We start from the raw sequence: 24123 nt of genomic DNA, 5'->3' as shown, positions 1-24123 counted from the left end.
TAGACGGCCAAGCAGGTGCCTGAGGCCAGAAGAGGCGACCCGCGCTCCCACACGGCGCCAGTGCGAATTCCCCTCCGCGAGGATAGCTATTCGGCCCCCGCACTGCCGCGCGGGGAAGGCTCCCTGCCCTTCGTTTTCCTGCCCCACAGTGGTGGGAAAGTCAGGCGCCTGATTAGCCACCTATTACAGGGAAAGACCAGAGGGAAGTCAGGGCTGAGCTCTATGGTCGCGCGGTGCCTGATGGGATACCGGAGGCCTCCCGCGGCTCCGTCTCTTCTCCTTCCGGCAGCTGTCATGGCGGCGTCCAGGGCTTGGGGGGTCTCGGCCTTCCTCTCGCTTCTCTTCCTCCTCCTCCCGGCGGGCGCCGTCTACGAGGACCAAGTGGGCAAGTTTGACTGGTGGGTAAAAGGCCCGGGCCGGCCATGGCTCTGGTGCCTGGTTCGGGTTGCACCGCGCACACCGTAATGACTTGCGGAACTCGCTGCCACAAGATGCGACCAGAGCTTAGGGTACGCTTTGAGAACTCAGTGGACCAGTTCGTGAGTGGAGGACGGGCCTCGTAAAGCCTTGAGGGTGAAATGGAGCCTCCACGTTCAAAGGCAGTCTATCTCTGAATACTAAGGAAAGCCACAGGGAAGGTCTGTCACGTTTAAGTCGTTCTCATGAGCGTCCCCAAAAGCAACCAACTGTTTACTGTTGGAAATAGGAACAATAGAGTTTTGGCTTCATCTAAAGGCATCAAAAAAAGTTCAAAATAAAACTTCAGTGTGGAAAAAAAGCACTGTTTCTCCAGGTTCCATGTGTTGGACCTAACCCACAAAGGTCATCTGGTTCATGGCGTGTTTGTAGCTTTTCCAGAGGCATTTGGCCATTGTAGAAAACCGAACATCAGTCCAGATAGGTCTCTGGTGTGATCCAGTAGTTAACACTCTTAAAAACTTTCTCTCTGATCCTGCCTTACCTTTCCCAAGTTAAGCTAGAAATTTGAAGCTAGAAATTCGTAAGTTTGGGTCTTATACATTATTTGCAGGTGTGTATTACCCCCCCCACCCCTGACTAAGCCAGGGTAAGTGATCACAACTGGCATTCTTTGATTTGCTTTTTTGACCAGGAGGCAACAGTATGTGGGGAAACTGAAGTTTGCTTCCTTGGATGCCTCCCAAGGCTCCAAGAAGCTTATTGTGGCCACAGAGAAGAACGTGATGGCAGCTTTGAATTCCAGGACAGGAGAAATCTGTGAGTACCTGTAACATGGCAGGTTGCTTATTCCCCCAGGAATCCCTGGACGTGTCAGCAGTGTTTCCCAGCAAGATGAGTATGATGAGATTTGTGTTGGTGTCGCTCCTGGTTCTAATTCGCCACAATGCAGTTTGGAATGTTTATAATACTGTGCATTGGGTGGACCCCCCATCTCAGTAGAGCACCTGCTAAATTCTTCCCTCAGTATTTGGGAAGACCCAGAGCTTAGCAGCAGAGCACTTACTTGTGCATGCAGGGTCCCTGGTTTATGATCTGGCATCTACGATTTAAAAAAAAAATATCTGGGAGCAGAGGAGTGAAAGAAACCCTTTCCTTGACTAGACAGTGACAGATCAGTGATCTGACTCTGCATAGGGTAGCTTCTAATGACTCCTGGTTCTTTTTCAAGTGTGGCGCCATGTGGACAAGGGGACACTGGAAGGGGTAGTAGACACCATGCTGATCCATGGGCAAGGTAAGCCAATTGTTGAGGTCATCGCTGGATGATTTATCATCCCTAAAGTGCTTATCTGTGTCGGCTGCACTTCACTGTAATGCTGTTTTATGTCCTTGGCAAATCTGAGGTCAGTTCTTAAAATTCCCATTTGACATGTGGGAAAATGTCTGACAGTACAGAACTAAACCGGTTTACACCTACTGAGCTCATTTACTTCAGTGGGTTTAGCAAGGTGTAACAGCTTAGGATTGAATTGTGAGAGTCCTTAGCTGTGTTTGTTGTGTGTGAAGAGGATCTTCTTTCGCTAGACTTCTAACTGGCTTTTCTGGATGATAGTTGCTCTGTGTTAGTGTTAACCCTTAGTGAAAACGCTGATCTTTTACTCTGTTCTGAGCTGTGTTTGTGGGCCTTGCCTTTTAATTACCGTTTTGTGTTCCTGCCCCCTTTCTGCAGATGCCATCACTGTTTCCAATGGGGGTCGCATACTGCGCTCCTGGGAGACCAACATTGGAGGCTTGAATTGGGAGATATCCATGGACACGGGCAGGTGAGGGTTTCAGGGATCTGGGAAAGATTGATGGGGGGATTTATTAGTAATTGTAATTGACGTTAAACTATGTATCTGTTAATATCAGTTTTCAGATGGCTAGTTTGGTGGGACTGCAGGACTCTGTGAAATACGTGGCAGTCTTGAAGAAAGGTGCGCTGTCCCTTCACTACCTCTCCAACGGCCATCAAAAATGGGTGGAGCATTTACCTGACAGGTAGAGTCTTGTCTTGAAGTGTAAGGATGTGTCACTGGCCACCAAGGTTAGGTTAATTCATGCCATTGTATTTCCTATTACTATGTATAAATGTGAAAGCTGGACAATGAAGAAAGCTGATAAGAAAGTAGACTCTTTTGAAATATGATGTTGGAGGAGAGTGTTACGGATACCATGGACTGCCAAAAAAACAAATCAGTGGGTTATAGATCAAATCAAGCCTGAACTGACCCTAGAAGCTAAAATGACTAAACTGAGGCTATCGTATTGTCGAAGGCTTTCACGGTCAGAGTTCATTGGTTCTTGTAGGTTATCCGGGCTGTGTAACCGTGGTCTTGGAATTTTCTTTCCTGACGTTTCGCCAGCAACTGTGGCAGGCATCTTCAGAGTAGTAACACTGAAGGACAGTGTCTCTCAGTGTCAAGGGTGTAGAAAGAGTAATATATAGTCAGAAAGGGGTTGGGTTTGAGCTGAGTATTGTCCTGCAAAAGTATTGTCCTGTAAGTATCAAGATAATGTGCTAATGAGGGTATGGTATGTTAATATGGAACCATTGTATCCTGAAGTGATCTGTTAATGTGTGTAATCCAAAACTAATCTGTATGGCTATTGTTGAATGTTGTCTTTGTCTGGAGGTTTTTCAGGGCAGAACATTCAACAATAGCCATACAGATTAGTTTAGGATTACACACATTAACAGATCACTTCAGGATACAATGGTTCCATATTAACATACCATACCCTCATTAGCACATTATCTTGATACTTACAGGACAATACTTTTGCAGGACAATACTCAGCTCAAACCCAACCCCTTTCTGACTATATATTACTCTTTCTACACCCTTGACACTGAGAGACACTGTCCTTCAGTGTTACTACTCTGAAGATGCCTGCCACAGTTGCTGGCGAAACGTCAGGAAAGAAAATTCCAAGACCACGGTTACACAGCCCGGATAACCTACAAGAACCAATGAGGCTATCGTATTTTGGTCACGTCATGAGACGACAAGAGTCGCTGGAAAAGACAGTCATGCTAGGAAAAGTTGAGGGCAGCAGGAAAAGAGGGAGACCCAACATGAGATGGATTGACTCTATAAAGAAAGCCACAGCCCTCAGTTTGCAAGACCTGAGCAGTGCTGTCAAAGATAGGGCATTTTGGAGGACATTGATTCATAGGATCACCATGAGTCGGAAGCGACTTGACGGCACTTAACACACAGAGAGTCTTGCCATGAGCTGAGCTCTTCTGTTAGCGACCATCAAATCATCTCAGCCCTCTGGCCGGCTGCTTCTCTCCCCTGTAAAATGGTGTTGGTGGAGGGGGTGGGCATTGTGTGTCTTTTGAAAAGAAGGGCTTGAGCAGGTGGTCTTAGTAGAAAGCTACAGTGCATACAGATAAAAATTATTTGGAGAGAATGAATGCAGAGAAATCATTGGCTGTCAGAAGAGAATACGTGGCTGCCCGGTTCTCATGGACAGCAGATAAGGGGGTCAGATCTCTTTCAGACTAAACACAGGAGCTCACATGGCTGGACCCACAAGCAGAAAAAATGTTGTGGTGATGACTGGTTACGTTAACTTTCCTTATTTCTTCCCAGTGAAACTGTCCAGTATCAGCTGGTGTATTCTTACGGAACAGGTGTGGTGTACGTCCTTGGGGTCTCTCCTCAAAGCCACGTGAACGTCCTTGCCTTCAGTATTGAAGATGGCGAAATTTCAAATCAGGTAGACTGTGCTCCAGGCTAGGAGGAGTCATGTTAATTTTTCAGCTTGTGGCTTGATTGATACTTTGGAAAGACAGCTGACTGCAGATAAGAGTCTATCGGTTAAGACTGAGGTTTGTAAGACTGAGGTTTGTTTGTGCTTACTTGGAAGTAAGTCCCACTGAACTCAGCAAGACTTACTTTTACGATCATGCTGTAAATAATTTTTAGTTACTTTACAAGTTGAGCCAGCGTGGTGCAGTGGGGTTAAGAGCCGTGGTTTGGAGCGGTGGACTCTGATCTGGAGAACCAGGTTTGATTCCCCGCTCCTCCACATGAGCGGTGGAGGCTAATCTGGTGAGCCGGGTTGGTTTCCCCACTCCTACACATGAAGGCAGCTTGGGCTAGTCACAACTCTCTTAGAGCTCTCTCAGCCCCACCTACCTCACAGGGTGTCTGTTGTGGGGAGGGGAAAGGAAGGTGATTGTAAGCCGGTTTGAGTCTCCTTTAAGTGGTAGAGAAAGTCGGCATATAAAAGCCAACTCTTCTTCTTCTGAACCGATAGAGGTGTGCAATACTGTATCAGAGTGGTGCACGTGGCATAGTGTTATCCATGTAGCTGGCAGCAGCTCTCCAGGATCTCTGGCAAGGAAAACTCCTTCCTGCCACCTGCTGGTGGAGACACTTGAACTGGAGGTGCTGGGGATTGACCACGGGGCCCTCTGAATGCGAAGCAGGGGCTCTGCCACTGAGCTACAGCTGCCTGACAGCCTTCCACAGTGGCTTTGTCTTCTTAATGGTGCTCTCTCTCCCCCCCCCCCACCACAGAGTAGGGCGGAAGCCCCCTGGATAAGAAGCCTCAGCCAGTCTTGCACTGTCACGGGAGAGGCTGTGCTTGTGTGTGTGGATGTGGCCATGACCTCCCTGTACATCTTGTCCCTGGACTCCAAGGAAGAGATGAAGGCAGTCCCACTGGAGGTGAGGTATCCAGAAGAGGGTTCAAACCCAAGACAGCCGGGAGGGGTTTGGTTGCTCTTGTGGTCTCGCTAGAGGGTTGTGGCTCTCAGGGTTGCAGGGGGCTGTCCCTGAATCCAAATCTGGCGTGTCACTTCCCTGAGTTAGGGACTTGAGCTGAAGCTGGAGGCACATCGAGGGGGTGAACAGCATTGGAGGCACAATGTTGCTGCTGTGTAGACCAGGCAAAAGCAGAAGGTCAGGCGTTATATCAGGGCTGGTCAGCCCAGGGGCCTCATCCTGCCTGCCTGTTGCACACGGATGCTGCGCGTCCCTTTCAGCATGAAAGAGAAAGAGGGACAGTAGCTCACCTTGCCCAGGAAACTTTTTCCACGGGGGGTGGGGGCTTAAGAGGTGCCTGGCTAGGATGTTTGCAGCCCTGGAGGTGTCCCCTGTCTCTGCTTGCCTGGCTGACCATTTGTCCCTTTTTCCCCGCAGTCCCTTGGGCTTAAGTTCACAGACACTTTCCAGCCCCGCCTCTGGTCCTCTCAGCCGAATCCTGCCAGCGCTTCCCGAGCTCAGTTCTTCCTGCAGCTGTCCCCGGCCCACTTTGTTCTGCTGCAGCATCGGAACAGCTTGCTGAGCCTTCTCCGGGATTTCCCGCAGGTAACAGAGTGAGGCTGCTGGCTTTTGAAGTGTGAGGGGATGGAGAAGCCTGGCCACGTTGCCTGGGGAGAACCCCCACCCCCTTTGAGGAGTGTTTGGGTGTCCCTGGGCAGGAGGAAGGATGCCCCTCTTCTTGCCAAAGTGTTCCTTCCCCCCCCCCCATCTCTCTCACAGGGAGGCCTTGTGACCTTTGCAACGACGAACGAGAAGACGGTGGCCGCGGTCCTGACTTGCAAGGCGGAAGTGGTAAGTGCCCGGTGCTGCCGGCTGCCTTGATTGCTTGTGAAGTAGGTCTGCTTTTTCTGGGAATTAGTCTAATTTGAATGAACTGTCTGTCAGGCCTAACAAACACAGTAGCCGAAGGCAGCTGGACCATCATGCAGAAGGTGGGAAAGGCTGCCCCCCCCCTTGTTGCTGCCCTGTGTCGCTGTAGCTGGGAGTGGCCCTCCTTTGGAAGGGTCTACCTGGGGTGCCGTTTGAGTGAATGCTTCCCCCTAGGATCACAAGCAAAGGTAGAGAGGGGGGAAAACACACGCCCACCCTCCCTGGCAGCATCCAAAGCATCAGAATGCCCAAATGCACCACAGATATTTTAACCTGGTTCCCGGAGCCAGTGTGGGGGAGGGGGGGGGGTGTCCAAAACTCACATGCCACCACCAAGAAGGCCCTTTCCCTAGTAAGTGGTAACCTGAAATGGGGAGGATGCCACCTCTGTGGAAGGTCTTCATTGTTGGGCAGGCAGTCCTTTGACATCCAAGTGAGCCTGTGTCCCTGATTTAGCATGAATATTGCAGACCTGACCCATGGTCTGCCTCGCTTTTTTGGGTGTGGAAAGCAGGGCACTCAGGTGATTTATCAGTCCTCCCCGCTCTTCTTTCCTCCCAACCCTGCTGCAGGAATTCCTGTCTTGCCACAACCAGTCGTATGTCGTTAACTTATACCTGGCAGAAACTGGGCAAAGGCTGTTGGATACAACCATCTCCTTCACCTTGGAGAAAAGCAGCCCTAGGCCTGAGCAGGTGAGAGGAAGCCCATTGACCTGTTCACCCCCTACGCCTGCACCCACCAAGGCGTAGGGGGTGAACAAATGAGGGCTGCAGGCATTGAATTAGCAGAGGTAAGTAGGATGACATCCTTGTCTGGTTCTCTCCTCCTCCCTCTTTGGATAGCTCTACATTCAGGTCTTTTTGAAGAAGGATGATTCTGTGGGTTACCGGGCTCTGGTGCAGACAGCTGATCACATGCTCTTATTCCTCCAGCAACCAGGTAATCTTGTGTTTTGGTTGGCTCAGAACCCTCCAAGCTTTCCCCTGCCAGAGGTTTTCCCTGTTGGCCACTGGATTATTGGGCGTTAGGTTTGGAGACAGCCAAAGACACTGACCCAAGAGTTTCCAGAGGTGGCTGAATGCCTCTGTAGTGAAGTGCAGGTGTATTTTGCAATCGGAGAGTCAGACCCTAGCTCCGTTTTGTCCACTTTGACTGGCAGCAGCTCTTCAGGGTTGTAGGCAGAGAAGGGCTCCCCCCCCCCCGAGATCTGCTTCTGGAGATCCTCTAGTTGGAGATACCCAAGATCAAACACAGGGTCTTGTGCACGTAAAGCAGGTGCATTGCTGAGCCCAGTATGTCCCCTTAAAGCGACTTTCAAAAGGCCGTTTCCCCAGCAGCAGCCTTGTTCAGTTGTCTGGAGTCTGTTCTCTGCATGCCTGGAGGCCAGCCCAGCACGTTCTAAAGGGCAATCCGAATCTGTCTGGTGACCTTTCTTATCTGCAGGAAAAGTTCTGTGGAGCAGGGAAGAGTCTCTGGCAGAAGTGGTCAGTCTGCAGATGGTGGATCTCCCCCTGACGGGGGCGCAGGCTGAACTGGAGGGCGAATTTGGAAAGAAAGCAGGTAATGGCTCCAGTGTTGGTGTTCCGGAGAGGAAAGTCTGGCCGCACATGCATCTAATTGTGACTGTTTTGCCAGAATGAGGCATAGCTTTCCACTGGGTGGGTCTGCTTTAAAACAAAATATTTTTTGTGACACGAAATGGGTGAGGGATTAAATGTGCTTCCTGGCAACTAGTTTATGAGAATCATAAGGTTGTGTTTGTGGTTGGTTTCTGCAGGAGGGGTGTTACTTCAAGAGATGTGTTTTGTTGAAACACCCCCCCCCCCATAAGAGGGCAGAAGTTTAAAGAATTTTACCCTGTTCTTCGGAGGACAGTCTGATTATCTGGCCACGTAAATGACTTTGGCTTTCTAGACTGATTGCCTGGGGCGGGGGGGGGGAAGGGGGATGGGGCTGGCTTGCGGTGGGGTCTTCCTTGCATCATTTTGTAGCTTTTGGCAAAGAGGGGAAAAAAATTGAATGGTGTTTCTTGCTTTGTGTTTTGCTGCCTGGGAACTAGCCATTCAAGGTAACACAGAATTTCTTTTAGCCTTGCTGCTGTGACATGCTTGGTCCTTGTTTACCCTTTCTATAAAAATAGTGAACATACAGCTTGGCACACAATCTAATCAGAAAAAAAATATTGTGGCAGAGAGAGGCAGAAGATAAGAGCCCTTGGAGCGGATTCCTCCTGTTCCGCCCTTGTGTTCTGCCTTGGGAACTTGCTCTGTTTCTGGCTGAATGGGGAGGGTGGTGACCAGAGCAGGGCTGTTTTCAGCTAGACTACAGTTTTCAGCTACCCTCCCTGCAGGCACTTCTGTGGTGCCATATTTTCTGACTTTTAGGCAACAGCCAAAAGTGATAGTTCGCTCAGTAGGGTTGTTGGCTTTTTGCTTTTCCTTTTGTGCCCTCCAATTTGATTTGCTGCCATGTTCCCTCTGCTGTGTTATAGATTCTGTTAATATTTCCTTTTTTGTGTGGTGGTGGTGACATATTACTATGTATGGAGTGTATTATTGTGAGTTGCCTGGAGTACACTCTTTTGCAGAAGGGGGGGAGAGACCAAGGAATCTTTTAAAGAAAGTCACAAGAGGTTTGCATGCTTCCACCCTGGACCCCCCCTGCCCTCCCCCAATGCCAAAGGAGTGTATCAATTCTCTCTTTACCCAGCATTCTCTGTCTCCAAAACAAATGATATTTGCAGTCTTCACTCAGTGCTCCTTTCCTCCTTTCTTGAAGAAGAACAAGAGTTGGTTTTTATATGCCCGCTTCTCTACCACTTAAGAATCAAAGTGGTTTACAATCACCTTCCCCTCCCCACAACAGACACCCTGTGAGGTAGGCAGAGCTGAGAGAGCTCTAAGAGAGCTGTGACTGGCTCAAGGTCATCCAGGTGGCTTCATGTGGAGGAGTGGGGACACCAACCCGATTCACCAGATTAGCATCCGCCGCTCAGATGGAGGAGTGGGGAATCAAATCCAGTTCTCCAAATTAGAGTCCACTGCTCCAAACCACCACTCTTAACCACTACACCAAGCTGGCTCTCCCATTTCTCCCTGGTATTTTTGTGGAGTGTTAGCTGATGGAGGCATGCAACAGTTTGAGATGCAGAGCCACTTCTGTTCTGGCTAACTGGTCCCAACCCTCGTCCATCTTGCATGAAGCCAACTCACTGGTCTCTCTTGCTTCATGTTGCCTACCCTCATGACCAGTTGCTCTCCAGGGTCTCGGGGTCTCCCCACAAGCCATCCTGCCACCCTTTAACCAGATGCACCAGGGATTGCCCTTCTGCACCAGGGACTCCTCCTGCCCATCTCTGCAGCCTCTTCTCTTCTTTCCAGACGGCTTGCTGGGCATGTTTCTAAAGCGCTTGTCCTCCCAGCTCATCTTGCTGCACGCCTGGACCGCTCACCTCTGGAAGATGTTCTACGATGCCCGCAAGCCCCGGAGTCTCATCAAGAATGAGATCAACATTGACAACCTGGCCAGGGACGAGTTTAACTTGCAGAAGATGATTGTGGTGGTCACGGCCTCCGGAAAGGTGAGGAGAGTGGGGTTTGTCCACGTTTAATGCAAAAGCTGTGTTACTCCCCCTCAGAACTGATGCGATTGTGGCCGGTGCTGAGATATGCAGATGATGCAAGCGCAAACTGTGGTTTGGCACAGAGCCTGCATCTTGCCTTTGAGCTGCAGCATCCAGCTCTTGTCCGTAGAAAAGAGCAAGAGTCCAGTAGCACCTTAAAGACTAGCAACATTTCTGGCAGGGTGCAAACTTTTGTGAGCCACAGCTCACTTCTTCAGAAAGCTCACACCCTGCCAGAAATTTTGTTAGTCTTTAAGGTGCTACTGGACTCTTGCTCTTTTCTACTGCTAGTGACAGACTAACATGGCTACCCATCGTGATCCACCTCTTGCCTGCTTCAGTTTTCACCGGCACCTCATGGCCGTGCTCCTCCCCATCTGCGTCTTGCTGAGCTCCCGTCTCATCCTTTCAGCTCTTTGGCATTGAAAGCAGCTCCGGCACGATCCTGTGGAAGCAGTACCTCCAGGACGTGAAGCCAGGATCCTCCTTCAAGCTGATGGTCCAGAGGACGACGGCTCACTTCCCCCACCCCCCGCAGTGCACCCTTCTGGTCAAGGACAAGGTGAGTGCCTGCAGTTTGGACCAGGTGCCTTTGGAGTGTGTGCAGACAGGAATGCCTTGTGTGGAGTCAGACCACCGGAACCTTGAACTCATTCTTCTCTCCTCGGATGGGGAGTGGCTCTCTGGGACGGTCCTGGGCGCAGAGGGGTCTTTCTTAGAACCCTGAGACCTTTCAATGGGAGGTTCTGGGAACTGAACCCTGGGACTCACCCCCCCATGTGCAAAGCAGGTGCTCTGCTGTTCCAAAACGGACAGGTTGGTAGGGGGTTGTAGAACGCTGTGATTGTGGGCCCTTGCCAAGGAGGGGAGGATCTTAAGCCAAAAATGGGCAAGAAGGGGAGCTAGATTTGAGTCCACCAGCGCCTTAGAGACAAACACATTTTTGGTGGTATATCTGAGAAAGGTAGTCTTGACTCCTCAAGGCTCCTACCCTGAAATCCTTGTTGGTCTCTAAGGTTCTACCGGACTCGAACCTAGCTCTTCTACTGCAGACTGACACGGCTACCCTCCAAGAACTCCCTAATTAAGTTAATAAACGTACTCATGCCTTTCCGTTGTCCTGCAAACTGGCCCCGTGAGCGAGGGGTCAGCTCCCGACTGCTGTCTTCCAGGAGACCGGCTGGAGCTCCCTGTACGTCTTCAACCCCATCTTCGGGCGGTGGAGTCAGGTGGCCCCCCCGGTGCTCAGGCGCCCGATCCTCCAGTCACTGCTTCTGCCCCTCATGGACCAAGATTACGCCAAAGTGCTTCTCCTGATCGACGACGAGAACAAGGTACCTTCCCGTTTGGGTGTCCTCCTCCGTCTTACCCAAAAGTGTTCCCTTGAACTGTTCTTTCCATTTTCTGTCAGGTGACTGTTTTCCCGGCGACGAGAAACGTCCTTCGGCAGCTGGAGGAAATGGCCCCCTCTGTCTCATTCTACTTGGCAGACGCTGAGCAGGGCAAGTTGTCCGGGAGGCGGCTGCGCAAGGTAGAGCCTGTCTTTCTGCCATTAAATAGGCAGTTTTTCTGATAGCGGGAGAGGGCAGAGCTTCCTGCAGTGTGCCACAGGTGATGGCCCCAGGAAGTGACGTCATCAGACTGTCCCTCCAACTCACCGACCAGGAAATGCAAGTGGGAATCATGGTAGTTGGGAGCAGAGGAGGTAGGACCTTGGGGGCAACTGCAGAAGAGGCCTAAGGCCAGTTGAGGACCCGAGGGGAAGAGCATGGCAGGGGTGGAAGCCGAGACTTGCCTAGCTGCCAGTCCCAAAGGGAGTGGGCAGCTGTGGCAGCCAAAGAAAGGGTGAGATGATGCTGAGCTGTGACCCTGAAGGACTGGGGTGGGGGGTGTCAGTCAGGGGCCAGAGACTAAATCCCAATCGTGGCTTCTCCCTGAAATCCTGGACAGACCATATTTTAGATATGGCAAATTGTTAAGTTGGCCTGTAAAGAAGAAATACTTCTCTGTACTTGCTTTCTTACCTGAGTCCCTCGGCCCCAGACACCAGGAGGCATCTGGTGTCTCCTCCCCATCACAAAATGCTTCGGAGGAAGGCCCAAGCCTGAGCTGGAGCACTTTCTGGTAATCTTATAATTTATTAGCCGTTTCTCCATGTATCAAGCTTGCAGTGACCTAGAGTAAAATTTTAGAAAAGCAAGGATGAGAGAGAAAATAAAGAGACGGTGGAAACCCCAGTGAAGCAGTAGATAAACAGCAGCATAAAGTCCAGCCATTCACATAAAAGTGAAATTAGGAATGTCAGGAGAAGCAGCTGTAAATGTGCTTCTGGTCTGAAGAACTTGGCTGGGGCCATTTTAAAAGTGTGCCCCAGTTTGGCCTGGCGCTTGGTGACTGCGGTCCGGGGCCATCTCGAGTCTCGGCTCGGCATACAGTTGCGCTGAGCTTGGGGATCCGGACTCTTGGTTTGCTGTTTATGGGATGGGTTTCTCGGGCCTCGTCGCAGGACTTGACGACAGAACAGAGCTGGGAGATCACCATCCCTACGGACGTCCAGCGGATTGTGACTGTGAAGGGGAAGAGAGCCAATGAACATGTCCACTCGCAGGGCCGCGTGATGGGGGATCGCAGCGTGCTTTACAAGGTGTGTGTGCGTGATGTTCTTTTGGTTACTACAATCAGTCCCCAAACAGCTGCATGCCACTGATGTGAAAAAATTGGGTGGGGTGTGTGCATATGTGTGTTTTGGGGGGATAAAATCCAGGTGTGGAGAAAAAAATATGAGAAGTTTTATTTTAAACTATAATAGTAATAATGGGCCATTTGATGAGTTTTGAAGAGAGCTAGCCAGTTGGGGGGGAAAGAGATCATGCCCCCTCTGACCAAAGAGCGCTATAGGTATGATGCCTCCTTCCCTTTATTTAATAATCCGTGAGCACTATAAGGACTTGAAGGTTTTTCTGAAGGAGCTTATTCAAATCCTGTCCAATAGCTCATTGTTATAGTTTAAAAATCAATCTTTTCCTGTCTACTTTTGGTTTTTTTGGGAGGGGGCAAGGATTGGGAGGGGATGTTTTTTTTTTTTTTTCATTTCTGGATTCCCCCCACCGTTGTTGTTTTTTCTTGTTTTCAGTTAGGCAGTGTTGTTTCTGAGGAATGTGGCATGAAATTGGTACAGTGGCTGATTTTTAAAATTGCATGTTTTAATTCTGCCCTGAGCTAACCATGGCATACGCTGTTGAGCTCTTCCCTCACTCCCTTTCTCTTTTAACCTCACAACAATTCTGTGGGATAAGTCTGGTTGAGAGAGTCTCTGAACGACAATGTGCCCAGTGAGCTTCGGGGATGAGAAGGGGATTCACGAAGGAGGGGCCTGCCATGGGCTATTAGCCAGGATAGCTAAACAGAACCTCCATGTTTAGAGGCAGTGTGCCTCTGGTCACCAGTTTCTTGGGTGGGCAGCAAAGAGCGGGGCAGGGCTATTGCTTCCAAGGCCTGCTTTGGGCTGCCCCATAGCATCTGGCTGAGCACATCAGCTGCTGGACTAGGTGGTGGTTGACTTTTGGTTGATTCTGTGGCACACTGATGTTCGTTGATGTTCTGATGTTGCCCTGGAAGGGACCCTCCCCCTGAGCAGGTGCAGATGTTCAGGAGGAAGCACTCACTGGCTGGGGCTTACTGCACCCCCTGTCGAGACAGAAAAGGGGAATCCTGCGACATACTCCTCCTCCTTTCCACCATGGGGGGCCAGACTCACAGTGGCCCTTTTTTTCTCCCGGGTACAGTTCCCCCCAGAGCCCCGTGGTGCAGAGTGGTAAGCTGCAGTGCTGCAGTCCAAGCTCTGCTCATGACCTGAGTTCGATCCCGACGGAAGTCGGTTTCAGGGAGCCAGCTCATGGTTGACTCAGCCTTCCATCCTTCCGAGGTCGGTAAAATAAGGACGCAGCTTGCTGCTGGGGGTAAAGGGAAGACGACTGGGGAAGGCACTGGCAAACCACCCTGTAAACATAGTCTGCCTAGTAAACCTTGGGATGTGACGTCACCTCATGGGTCAGGAATGACCCGGTGCTTGCACAGGGGACTACCTTTACCTACAGGTCTCCCGAGCCCTTTCATGTCCTACGCTCAGTGCACCCAAAGACTCATTAGGCTTTGCCTACTTTCCCGCAAGACTTACCCATTCTATCAGCCAGGTCTTTCCTGCTTCTCCAGTTGGTTCTCAACCTTTATCTTCCGAGCGCCAGATACAGAGGGCTCGGGAGGCTCTTTGCCAGTTGAGGGCATCTCTGTAAACTGTGACCTTCGGTTCATTGCAGTCTCTGAACCCGAACCTGCTGGCGGTGGTGACGGAGAGCACAGACAGCCACCACGAGCGCACGTTCATCGGGATCTACTTGATCGACAGTGTCACTGGCCGGATCATCCACTCCTCGGTGCAGAGGAAGGCCAAGGGACCCGTGCATATTGTGCATTCAGAAAACTGGGTGGTGGTAAGGAGGACCCTCGCCCTGTTCCGCCCCTCTTATACTGCAGGGGGCTCTAGGATCGCAAGCTTTCTTGCAAAGGCATCATGGGAGGAGAAGGGCCTGGCCTAGGGTGGCTTGGATTGGGACCAAAGGCTTCCCTTACCCTCTCAACAACCAGAACCAGCATATGTTGTCTCAGGAGGGAGGGGAGCCATGTACACAGGCCTGCCCCCTTGGGGGAGCCCCTCTCCTCCCCTCGAGGCACGCCCGGCTGTTTCTAGATTTCTAAAAAGCAGAGCCATTATGCTTAAACCAGCAAGCTCGATGCTTTCCTCTCAAGCCAGGAAATACCTCTTTGCGCTGCCTGTCCTCTAAGCCGTTCAGGGTGGTGTTCCTGGCTCTCTCCTCCTCCATAAATAATCCTGTTTTCACCACAACGACCCTGTGAGGAAGGTCATGCCCAGGGTCCCACAGTGAGCTTCATGGTGGAGGAGTGATTTGAAGCTGGGTCTCTCCAGCTCTGGCCTGACACTTAGCTCTGCTCCACCCTGGCTCTCATAAGCTTTCCGTGCCCAAGGAGAAGGATCCCCGCCCCCGCAGTTTGCTCATGGATCAGCAAACCCTGATGCCTGACCTGTGCCTTAACTCCGATCCCCGCAGCAACGTCCCAGGGCCCGCCTTTCTCAGTTAACCCTCTCCTCTCCCTTCTCCCAGTACCAGTACTGGAACACCAAGGCCCGCCGGAATGAGTTCACGGTGCTGGAGCTGTACGAGGGGACGGAGCAGTACAACGCCACGGCCTTCAGCTCCCTTGACCGCCCATTCCTGCCGCAAGTCCTCCAGCAGTCGTACATCTTCCCCTCGGCAATAAGTGCCATGGAGGTCACCATCACGGAGCGGGGCATCACCAGCCGCCACCTGCTCAGTTAAGAGGCGGGCCGGGGGGGGGGACATCTCTAGCGCTGCACTGCCCATTTCTCCAACCGACTCTCTCCATCTGTTTGGCCTCGACCCCTTCCGCCCTTAATGCCCCTCTCGGTGGCCGCTCTTGGATTTTAGGGGAAGAGGTTTGCTGGGAACGGAATTTAACTGTCTTGTCGTTACCATGAACGAAGAAAGGTGTTGGGTTCGAAATCAATTAAGGAGCTCTTCCAAGCTGAAATTTGGAAGTGAAATGTGGAACGTTTCCAGTTTTAAAAAATGCATTTTAATTGTGATTGATGCTTTTTTTAATTTAGTGAAATTTTAATTGGGTGTTTGAAAGTTTGCACTTTTTGGACCAGAAGATGCCTCCCCATGTCTTCTGTGATTCCAAATTCTTTCTAGTGTGGGGCATGTTTATTGTAGGAGTCTACTCTGCTGCTGGTTGGCATTTTCTACCTCTTCATTCTTCTGCTTGTGAAGAAAAGCATCCAAATCCCCACAACCTTCCTTCTCTCTCCATTTCCTGGAGATCCATTTTCTGTCCTAAAAATTGCTAGTTACCCAAACATGTGATCCCAGAAGCAGAATAAACTGCAGGGGGTTATGTGCAGAGATGCAGAACCTCCCTTTGCCAAAACCAGGCTATGGTGTTTGTTGAGGAGATTCCCCACCCCCAGTCAGTCTTCTCATTCCCAGTTGGGCAGCACACCATGGAAGATGTCTCTTGTGCTGGAGAAGGTGTGATGGGGGGGGGGTTAACAGTTTCTGACATACCTATTTTCCTAGGATTTGTCTTTGTTTACCTTTGCAGTTGGGCTTCCGTCTGGAGCAATTGTTTCGCTCCCCAAGGCTCTCTTGGATCCGCGGCGGCCAGAAATCCCAACAGAGCAAACCAGGTAAGCCCCCAGCCCTCAGGAACAGAAACGGGACTGACAAAAGAGACACTGTCCTTCAGTATTACTACTCTGAAGATGCCTGCCACAGTTGCTGGCGAAACGTCAGGAAAGAAAATTCCAAGACCACGGTTACACAGCCCGGATAACCTACAAGAACCAATGAACTCTGACCGTGAAAGCCTTCGACAATATTTTGGGACTGACAAAGTTGCCTCACTTCAGAGCAGAGACCCTTGGCTCAGTGTTGTCTGCACTGCCAAGGACTTGGGTCTCCTGGACTCTTGTTCAGTTCTCTGCTTGGGAGACCACCCTGGCTACTGCTGCGCTCTGAGTCGCACAGCCAACTGAGTGGGCCCTCCTCTTCACCTGGGGGCAAAGGGAAGGAGGCCCAGAGGAGGCGTGCAGCGCATGGCTCAGTCAGAAGCCCCAGAGGAAGCTGCAGCCCTCAGGTCCTGCTGGTGGCTGAATCCTGACTGAGCCCTTGCACTGACCTTCCGTTGCGTGTCTTTTTTCCCCCCAGGGAAGAAAATTTGATCCCCTATTCCCCAGACGTTCAGATCCACGCTGAGAGATTCATCAACTACAACCAAACCATATCCCGAATGAGGGGGATTTATACGGCCCCCTCAGGCCTGGAGTCCACATGCCTGGTAAGTAAGTGGAAGCGGGGGCTGAACCCCGGAAGAGGAGAGCTGGATACAGCCTGTCCTGTTACCCAGCTCCTCGGATCGCCTCCCTGTGAAGTTGCCTTTTAACTCCTTCATCTAGCCCAGTGTTATATCCTCCAGTTGGCTCCCTGGAGCCCTAGGCAAAGTAGCAATCTTCCCAACGCCTCCTGCCCCCAAATTTGTCATTATTGGAAGATGCTGTGGGATGGAGGGCTTCTGCATGCAGAGTTCTTAGACTGAGGCTGGGGGCTTTTCTTGTGCCTGTAAGATCCTGTTTTTAACACTGGCCAGAGAAAGAACTGATAGAACACAAAATACAGACTGTAGTCAGAATTCAGATTAAAAATACAGTTGACCCTGCAAGTTCTGAATCCCTGGGTTATCTTAACCACAGTCTCTGCCCAAACAAAAGAATGGAGAAGTGTGCTATCCTGGACCCCTCTCTACTTTTCAAGCCCTTGAACAGGGTCTGGGGGTGTGTGGCCATGACCATATTTGCTTCTGTCAACAACCCTGTTGGGTAGAGTCACAGGTAGCCCTTCCGAGGTGGTACAGGTTGCTGGAAGGCAGAGCCCCTTTTGACAAAAGGACTGGTTATCTTGGCTGTTCCTGCTTAACCCTTGCTTGCCAAGAGAGAACAGTTTCCTGGTGAACCCTTGTTCCAACAGCCTGGGTCCAAGAGAGCAGGGGTAAAATAATTATTTACAAAAATGTGAGCAGAAGCATGTAAGAAATAAAGGGAGAGCAGAAATGTCCCTGTTCCCCCACCTCCCACATCCCTTTCTGTGCAATCCAGTGTTCACGCTGGCTTCTTATCTCCTTCCCACGGCCAGAAGCTCATCCTTGGATCACAGCAGAGCACGTTTGCCCCAAACAAAATATGCCAGCGCTCCAGTCAGCCAGCAAGCAGTGCCCATGGTGCAGATGCCCCTGTTCTTCCCATAACTCACCAGGTGGAAAGAACTATCAGAGCCCAAAAGCAAAATCAAAGGCTGCTGGAGTGGTGGAGGTCCAGATGCCCTGAGAGATGTTTGCGTCTGCTCCATCTCCAGAATAACCCATAAGGAAAGACGAAAAAGTCTACGTAGGTTTAAAATAAGGTAGTTTTTTTAAAAAGACAACAATATTGCATGTCCAATACAGCAAATAAAACAGTGCATACCAAAATAAGTCACAGAATCATAGAGTTGGAAGGGACCACCAGGGTCATCTAGTCCAACCCCCTGCACAATGCAGGAAATTCACAACCACCTCCCCCCCCCACACAGTCTTCATACACATTGAAGAAAAAGTTGAACAACGAATTAGAATGTTAGCAGGTTAGAGGATTATGGGAAAACTCGGTCAATGTTCAACCTGCCTAAAAGCTCCCTAGAGAATCAACACTATCACACAGCATGCTGTTCTCTGTAAAGACATCACACGAACCATTTATAACTGTCCCATGCAGTATTTCAGATTTATTTCAGATTTATTGTTTCCTTTCTACCTGTAAAACTGAGCAATTAAGGAGGTGAAAAGCATGGAGAGGAAAACCACGAGAATAAATTTAAAGTCATAGATAAAGTCAAAAACCGTCCCCAGCGCTCCTTCGCTTAAGGTCACCATCAGCTGTGTTAGGGATTGCATGGCTGTGGAGACCCCGGGCCCCAGCTGGGAGAGGGCTTCGTTGAGAAACCCCAGCCATTCCGCCCACCTTCGTTCATGGATGTTTGAGTTAAAGAGCTCCCGCTCAGTGCGCTCCAAGATCTTCTCCACTGGATCATAAGTATTAAACAACTCTATTTTCAGCTCCTTCAAGTTAGCTATAATCCCTGCGAGTAGAGGGAAGTGTAGGTTCAGAATCGGTATCTTAATGGTCACAGGCTGAAAAAGAGAAGCCGGCTCCAACGGAGGGAAAAGTTCCTGCCCAAAGCACACGCGGTGAATGTCAACCGTCACAACCACAGGCTTGTAGGCAGCGATCCCACAGTCAGAAACACCACTTAATATCAGATAGGAACCGTTTTTCAAGGGCTCCACTTTCAGATATGAAGAGTTAACAGGCTGGAGGCTCACTGGGCAGTTGCCTCCAAGATCCTTCATGTTGCACGGAGCCATTTCAGTTATTTCTTCACAAAACAAATATCCATAATCCGTGCAGTCGTGGACTGAGAGAAACCTCTGCTGTCCATGTAGGAAGGACACAAACTGAAAGGGGGGGATGAGGTGCGACAGACCCAGGTGTTTCCCCGTGGCCACTAACCAGCCCATGTTTTTCAGCTTCCAGTTAGTCATGTAAAATTCCCCCGGAACGTGCAGTTCCAAATAAAAGTATATACTCCACCTGGAGGCGATTTCCGGATTCCAGACCTTGGTTGAGGTTTTGTCCCGTTGTTTTTTGACTTTGTACACGTATGCTTTTGCTGTGTGCCGCACAATTTGCATCTGCTCTTCGCTCAGATGCAGAGTGTGTCGGATCTCCGTCTGGTTGATGAGGAACCAGGGGGCTTTTTCTTGAGAGAGCTGCAGCACACACTTCATCACCTGAACATGCAGACTTTGTATGGTTAGAGCATCAGAGAAAGTGGAGAAGTCATGCATAATTATACTGAAAGCAGATATTAAGTATTTCTTAATTAATAAAATGCCACCTTTTAGCGTTTGGTCATTCACGTCGGAAAGGCGAGATAACACTTTAATGGCTTTGGAGATTAGAGCTCTTGATGCTGTGCCAGCAGAGACGTCCTTTTTCACTCTCTGGGGAACACTTTGCGAGCTGAGCCTCTGTCCTTTCGACACTCCTTCCCAAAAATCTGAAAAGGTGCTGTTCAAAACCCAAACGGCTTCCACCTGGACCATGTCGGGAATGCTTTGTAGCACGCACTGACTCTCCTTCTGGTCGCAAGGAAAATCTGCCGCCTCTTGTTGCACAGCGGAAAGTTGTCGCAGTGAAGACACCACCTCATCAATAGGGACATGTCTGGCTTGGCTCATGCATAGCTGCATCAAAGAATAGACTGCATAATTAACCTCCGTTATTTTGTGTGCCTTAACACACCAGGAGGTGCGGTGCTTGGTCCTGTCCCAGTAAGGAAGGTCGATTTTGTGGCTCCAGCCCACTTCACTTATGTTCCAGCTGCAAAAGAGACAGTCCCAGTCTTCGCTTTGAGGAAGCGTGCAGTTCAGTTTCCTTTGGTCCTCGCACCACATGGCGGTGCAGGACTGCTCGAAGTAGGTCCTGTTCAGAAAAGTGGGGAACCGAGGTCTTTTACAGAAATCTTCATCGGTCATTTCTCTGAAAAAGAGTCCTTGTCCATCATCATGCCACTCTGGGGGCAAACAGGCCTCTCTTAATTTCCCGGTGGTTTCATTTTGAAGGCACTTTGCTAAGGCCTGAACCAGTTTCTCTTTGTCTCCAGCTTGCTGGCCTCCAACTTGCTGGTACAAGGCAGTGGTACAGAAGACAGCTGCTTTAGCTGACCTCCTCCCCCCAGGAATGCGATACTCTTCCAGTTTGGCTCCCTCGTATCTCCCGTACGTATTATAGCCATAATTTGGACTGGTTATATTCAGATACCATTGAGGGAGAATATCTTCTATGACGGTTTTCTCATGATGTGGACGCTCACAATGGTCTGCTATGATCTCGTTTGTAGGCCAAATTCTGTCAGTCCCAAAGTCAACTAAATAGCAGTGGCCAAAATTTTCATAGCACATCATTTCCTGGTAGCTGGATTGTTCCTCAGGTCCCCCGAAAGGGATTTCAAAATAGGGATTCTCCATCCATAAACTCTGCATTTCTTCATTTAAGAGTGTCACTAGCCTTTGATGGGCTTCTTTGCTCACCAAGTTATATTGCTTAGCCATCTGAGAGCTATCAAAATGCAGCACCACAGGTAAGCCCAGCGTTTGCTTCCGAAAGACCACTGGCTTTGTGTAAGGCTCAAAATACAGTCCCATCGGCACCACGTTTGTTGTGATATTTTCAAATTCAGAATGGTTAGAATGCCTTCTGGCTCTTCTTTGTCTCGCGTCAAGATTTTGCATGTTTAGAAAAGAGAAATCTTCAGAAGGCCGCGTGATATTCCACAACATGGGGGGTTGCATCACTTGTGTAATGGCATTCCATTGGAGTATCAAAACGACGTAACATATGATTCCCAGGAGCAAAAAGAGCAGAAAAACAAAGAGCATTGTGCATAAAATCCTTTTCCTCGCTCTGCTTGGTTTTCTCTGTTGCTTAGTAAAGGAAACCTCCGAAGGCCACCTTTCTTGATCATCCATGATCTTTATGGACTCCTCATCTGGAGTCAGCATCGTCGTTTTCCGCCACAGGAATCTCCTCTGCATGTTCATGTCGCTGCAGGGCTCGGTGATGGCTCTGATGCGGCTGCAACCCCAGGCTGATACACGTTAGGCTGTCCCCCGCACCTCAGTGCTTAATAAATACCAAGGCTTTGTTCACTCAGCATAATTAGCAACACAACCTCTTGAAAAATGCCAGTCTCAGAACAGCCTGCAGCTCCTTCAGCACCCTGTGGGGAGGGGAGGGTTAAACACAGCTGTTTCTCTTTAAACACCTCTTTCAGCCCAAGGTCCTTATCTGTTAATTGGACCTCTAAGAATTCCAGTGTCTCCTGCCATTGGTGAGGGTTGTTTTTAAAAAAAGAAAAATACCGTATACCCTGCAGCATAGTGTCTCTAAAGAATATCTTTTAATACCTTCAGGAGCAGAGCTTCAGGAGGAAGGAAAAAAGTGTAATATCCATATAAACCAAATTGGCGGGAATCTCCACCATCCCTGTATGCCAGCTGCAGCAAGCAGGGCTGTTTAGGAAACCCTGATGCAATCTAGTCTCAGCAAATAGTTTCCTTGTCAAGGAAAGGCCGTGATCTCATGATCATCTAGAGCAGGAGACTCCCACATGACACCTGTGAGTGCCGCGGCTGCCACTGCCAGCGTTCCTGGTGCTTGCCAGGAAGTATTTTTAGAACCTGGGTGGGGGCCAGGTGGGTATTTGTAATCCAGTGTCAGTAAAACAAAGGACAATGTGCTTCTGGCCCTATGGGGTGCTGTAGTAGGAAAATGTTAAATGGCATGACATGGCCTTGGACCCTCCTATTTGCGGGACTTCCTCTCCCCAAGCTCTGCCATGACAGCTTTGCTCAAGTCAGCGGGGGCTTCTGTAGGTGCCCACCTGCAGATGGGCAAAATCAACAACTGCACGCCTGTTTTCTCCAGGAGGGGCTGTGGATCAGTGGAGCATCTGTTTGGCATGCAGAGGGTCCCAGGTTAAATCCCCAAGGGGAGGGGCTGTAGCTCAGTGGTAGAGCCTCTGCTCGGCATGCAGAAGGTCCCAGGTTCAATTCCCGGCATCTCCAGTTAAAAGGACTAGGCAATGTGAAAGACCCCTGCCTGAGACCCTGGAGAGCTGCTGCCAGTCTGAGTAGACAATACTGACTTTGATGGACCAAGGGTTTGATTCAGTATAAGGCAGCTTCATGTGTTCATGTGTCTAACACAGGCAGGTCTGTTCTGGAGACAGGATCAGCTTGGCTCGTTCTCTTGTGTCCTCAGGTGGTGGCGTACGGACTGGACCTCTACCAGACCCGCGTCTATCCATCCAAGCAGTTTGACGTCTTAAAGGATGACTACGACTACATCTTGATAAGCAGCGTGCTGTTTGGACTGGTCTTTGCCACCATGATCACCAAGAGGCTGGCGCAGGTGAAGCTGCTGAATCGTGCCTGGCGATAACCAGAGGAGGGGACTTGCATGGCCGGAGCGGCTGAGCCGAGCAGTGGGGATTTTGGCTGGGTCATTGGTTGCATCGGAATGGGTGCTGCAGGAAGCAAGACCCCTGGGCTGTCGTCTCTCTGGGTTTTTTTGGCTGGGTGTCTTGTCAGAAAAGTAAAATGTTATTGACAGTGGCAAAATTAGGTGGGGGGCAGGACAGAAGACTCTCTCTTGGGGGGGGGGGAGATGGCAGGAAAAAGAATTTTCTATAAACCCCACGAGAAAATGTGAAACTACTTTTCCCTAAGCTACTTTTCTGCCTCTCTGCTGAAATTTTGGTTGGAGGAGGGAGCAATCCTCTCCCACCCCAGCCTATTACGCAAAAACAACATCTGGGAATTTGAGGTTTGAGAAAGCTTGCCTGTGGTTTAGAAATACTTTGTAAATATGTGGGACGTGGATGGGGTGGGTTGTTTAGGAGAAATCTGGGAGATGAATACTAGTGAAAATGGATATGAAGGCAGAGCCAAGCCACGTGATGGCTTTGGGAAAGCCTGACACATCTTGTATGTTCCTCCAGCTGCACTGAATGCTTCTTTCCCCTTTTAATCATAGGGGAGAACCTTGTTCCTCAGACTTCCTCGGTCATCTTTTTGCTTACAATTAAATTATGCTGAACGATATGTAGTGAATGTGACCACCTGAATCTAAAAACCCCAAATGTGGGCTTGTGGCGTTACTTGAAACTTGTTTAGAGTAACAAATGATTTTGACATTGACATGAAAACTGCTCTTCGTTTTTCTTGTTTTTTTGGGGTGGGGTATTTGATTTGGTGTCTGCTTAAGGTGAAGAATCGGAATGAAAAGGATGAGCTTTCTCCCTTCCATGGTGACTGAGTTACTCTGCTGAAATGCAACTGAACAGAGGCCAAGGGGTTGGAAGTGGGCGGTGGGATGTGGGCTTATTATTGAGTGAATGTGAGGAGCGGCATAGACTCCAAAGAGAGACCTTTGGCATGAAGTGTGGGCGATGACTCCATCGTTTTCTGAGAAGAGTAGCATGCAGTCACTCCTCTAGGGCAAGAGGCTGGTTTGCCACACAAATACAGGCAGCTGCTTGGTTTAGTTCAGCACTTCATTTCAAGCCAGTGGATCATTGCAAGGATAGGCTGGTGAAGGTATGACCTTGTGCCAGGTAAGCAGCAATATTAGTGGCCAAACAGTCTGGCCTGTTATTCTACCAAAGCTGCAGATGAGTCGTGCTGGGAGGGATGGGTGCTCCAGCCCCAGTCTCTCAGACACTTATAAAAGATTTATTTCGAAGTGGTCGAAAAGAGTGTTGACATTTGCTGGCCTCCAGCTTGACGGGGGTTTGGCTGCACCTGTGCAAGCACCGGGTCATTACTGACCCATGGGGTGACATCACAACGTTTACTAGGCAGACTTTGTTTATGGCAGGGGTGGAGAACCTTTTTTCTGCCAAGGGCCATTTGGATATTTATAACATCATTCGCAGGCCACACATTGTGGCCCTGCCCCCTTTAACCCCTCCATTGTCGCCACTTCCGCCCCAGCCCTCTTGTAGTACAGAGGAAATACGTTTCTCCATGACCTGGGTAGGAAAGGGTTAATACAGTTTCTTGGGCGGTCCTAGCAGCTCCATAGCTAAAGACTCCAAGGGGGAAAGAAGGTTCCTTTTCTCGGCAAAACAAACT

The 24123-nt window shown here is 49.9% G+C and overlaps 1 protein-coding gene across 1 annotated transcript; it reads left to right on the top strand.

Annotated features, from left to right (window-relative positions):
- The first annotated feature begins 288 nt into the window (after positions 1 to 288).
- On the top strand, positions 289 to 22459 carry EMC1 (ER membrane protein complex subunit 1). The gene is made up of 22 exons (XM_056865214.1): positions 289 to 398; positions 1112 to 1236; positions 1649 to 1714; positions 2150 to 2243; positions 2332 to 2460; positions 4062 to 4188; positions 4995 to 5144; positions 5619 to 5786; positions 5961 to 6032; positions 6683 to 6805; positions 6956 to 7052; positions 7557 to 7673; positions 9494 to 9693; positions 10148 to 10297; positions 10908 to 11069; positions 11147 to 11266; positions 12242 to 12379; positions 14052 to 14225; positions 14916 to 15126; positions 15937 to 16021; positions 16542 to 16671; positions 22250 to 22459. The coding sequence occupies exons 1-22, from the start codon at positions 295 to 297 to the stop codon at positions 22427 to 22429; spliced, it is 2922 nt and encodes a 973-aa protein (XP_056721192.1). The 5' UTR covers positions 289 to 294; the 3' UTR covers positions 22430 to 22459.
- The last annotated feature ends 1664 nt before the right edge of the window (positions 22460 to 24123 follow it).

This window comes from Euleptes europaea, chromosome 19 (assembly GCF_029931775.1).
Source record: "Euleptes europaea isolate rEulEur1 chromosome 19, rEulEur1.hap1, whole genome shotgun sequence".
NCBI classification, from domain to species: Eukaryota; Metazoa; Chordata; class Lepidosauria; order Squamata; family Sphaerodactylidae; genus Euleptes; species Euleptes europaea.
The sequence above is the reverse complement of the archived record's forward strand: the minus strand, read 5'-3'. Positions and strand labels throughout refer to the sequence as shown.

What these genes read in the sequence shown, in the direction of transcription:
- EMC1 (XM_056865214.1), top strand. Translation starts at nt 295, where the DNA reads ATGGCGGCGTCCAGGGCTTGGGGGGTCTCGGCCTTCCTCTCGCTTCTC. An exon ending in GTGGAGCATTTACCTGACAG is followed by an intron (nt 2,461 to 4,061) that starts GTAGAGTCTTGT and finishes ATTTCTTCCCAG; the next exon opens with TGAAACTGTCCAGTATCAGC. An exon ending in CCCTTCTGGTCAAGGACAAG is followed by an intron (nt 10,298 to 10,907) that starts GTGAGTGCCTGC and finishes GCTGTCTTCCAG; the next exon opens with GAGACCGGCTGGAGCTCCCT.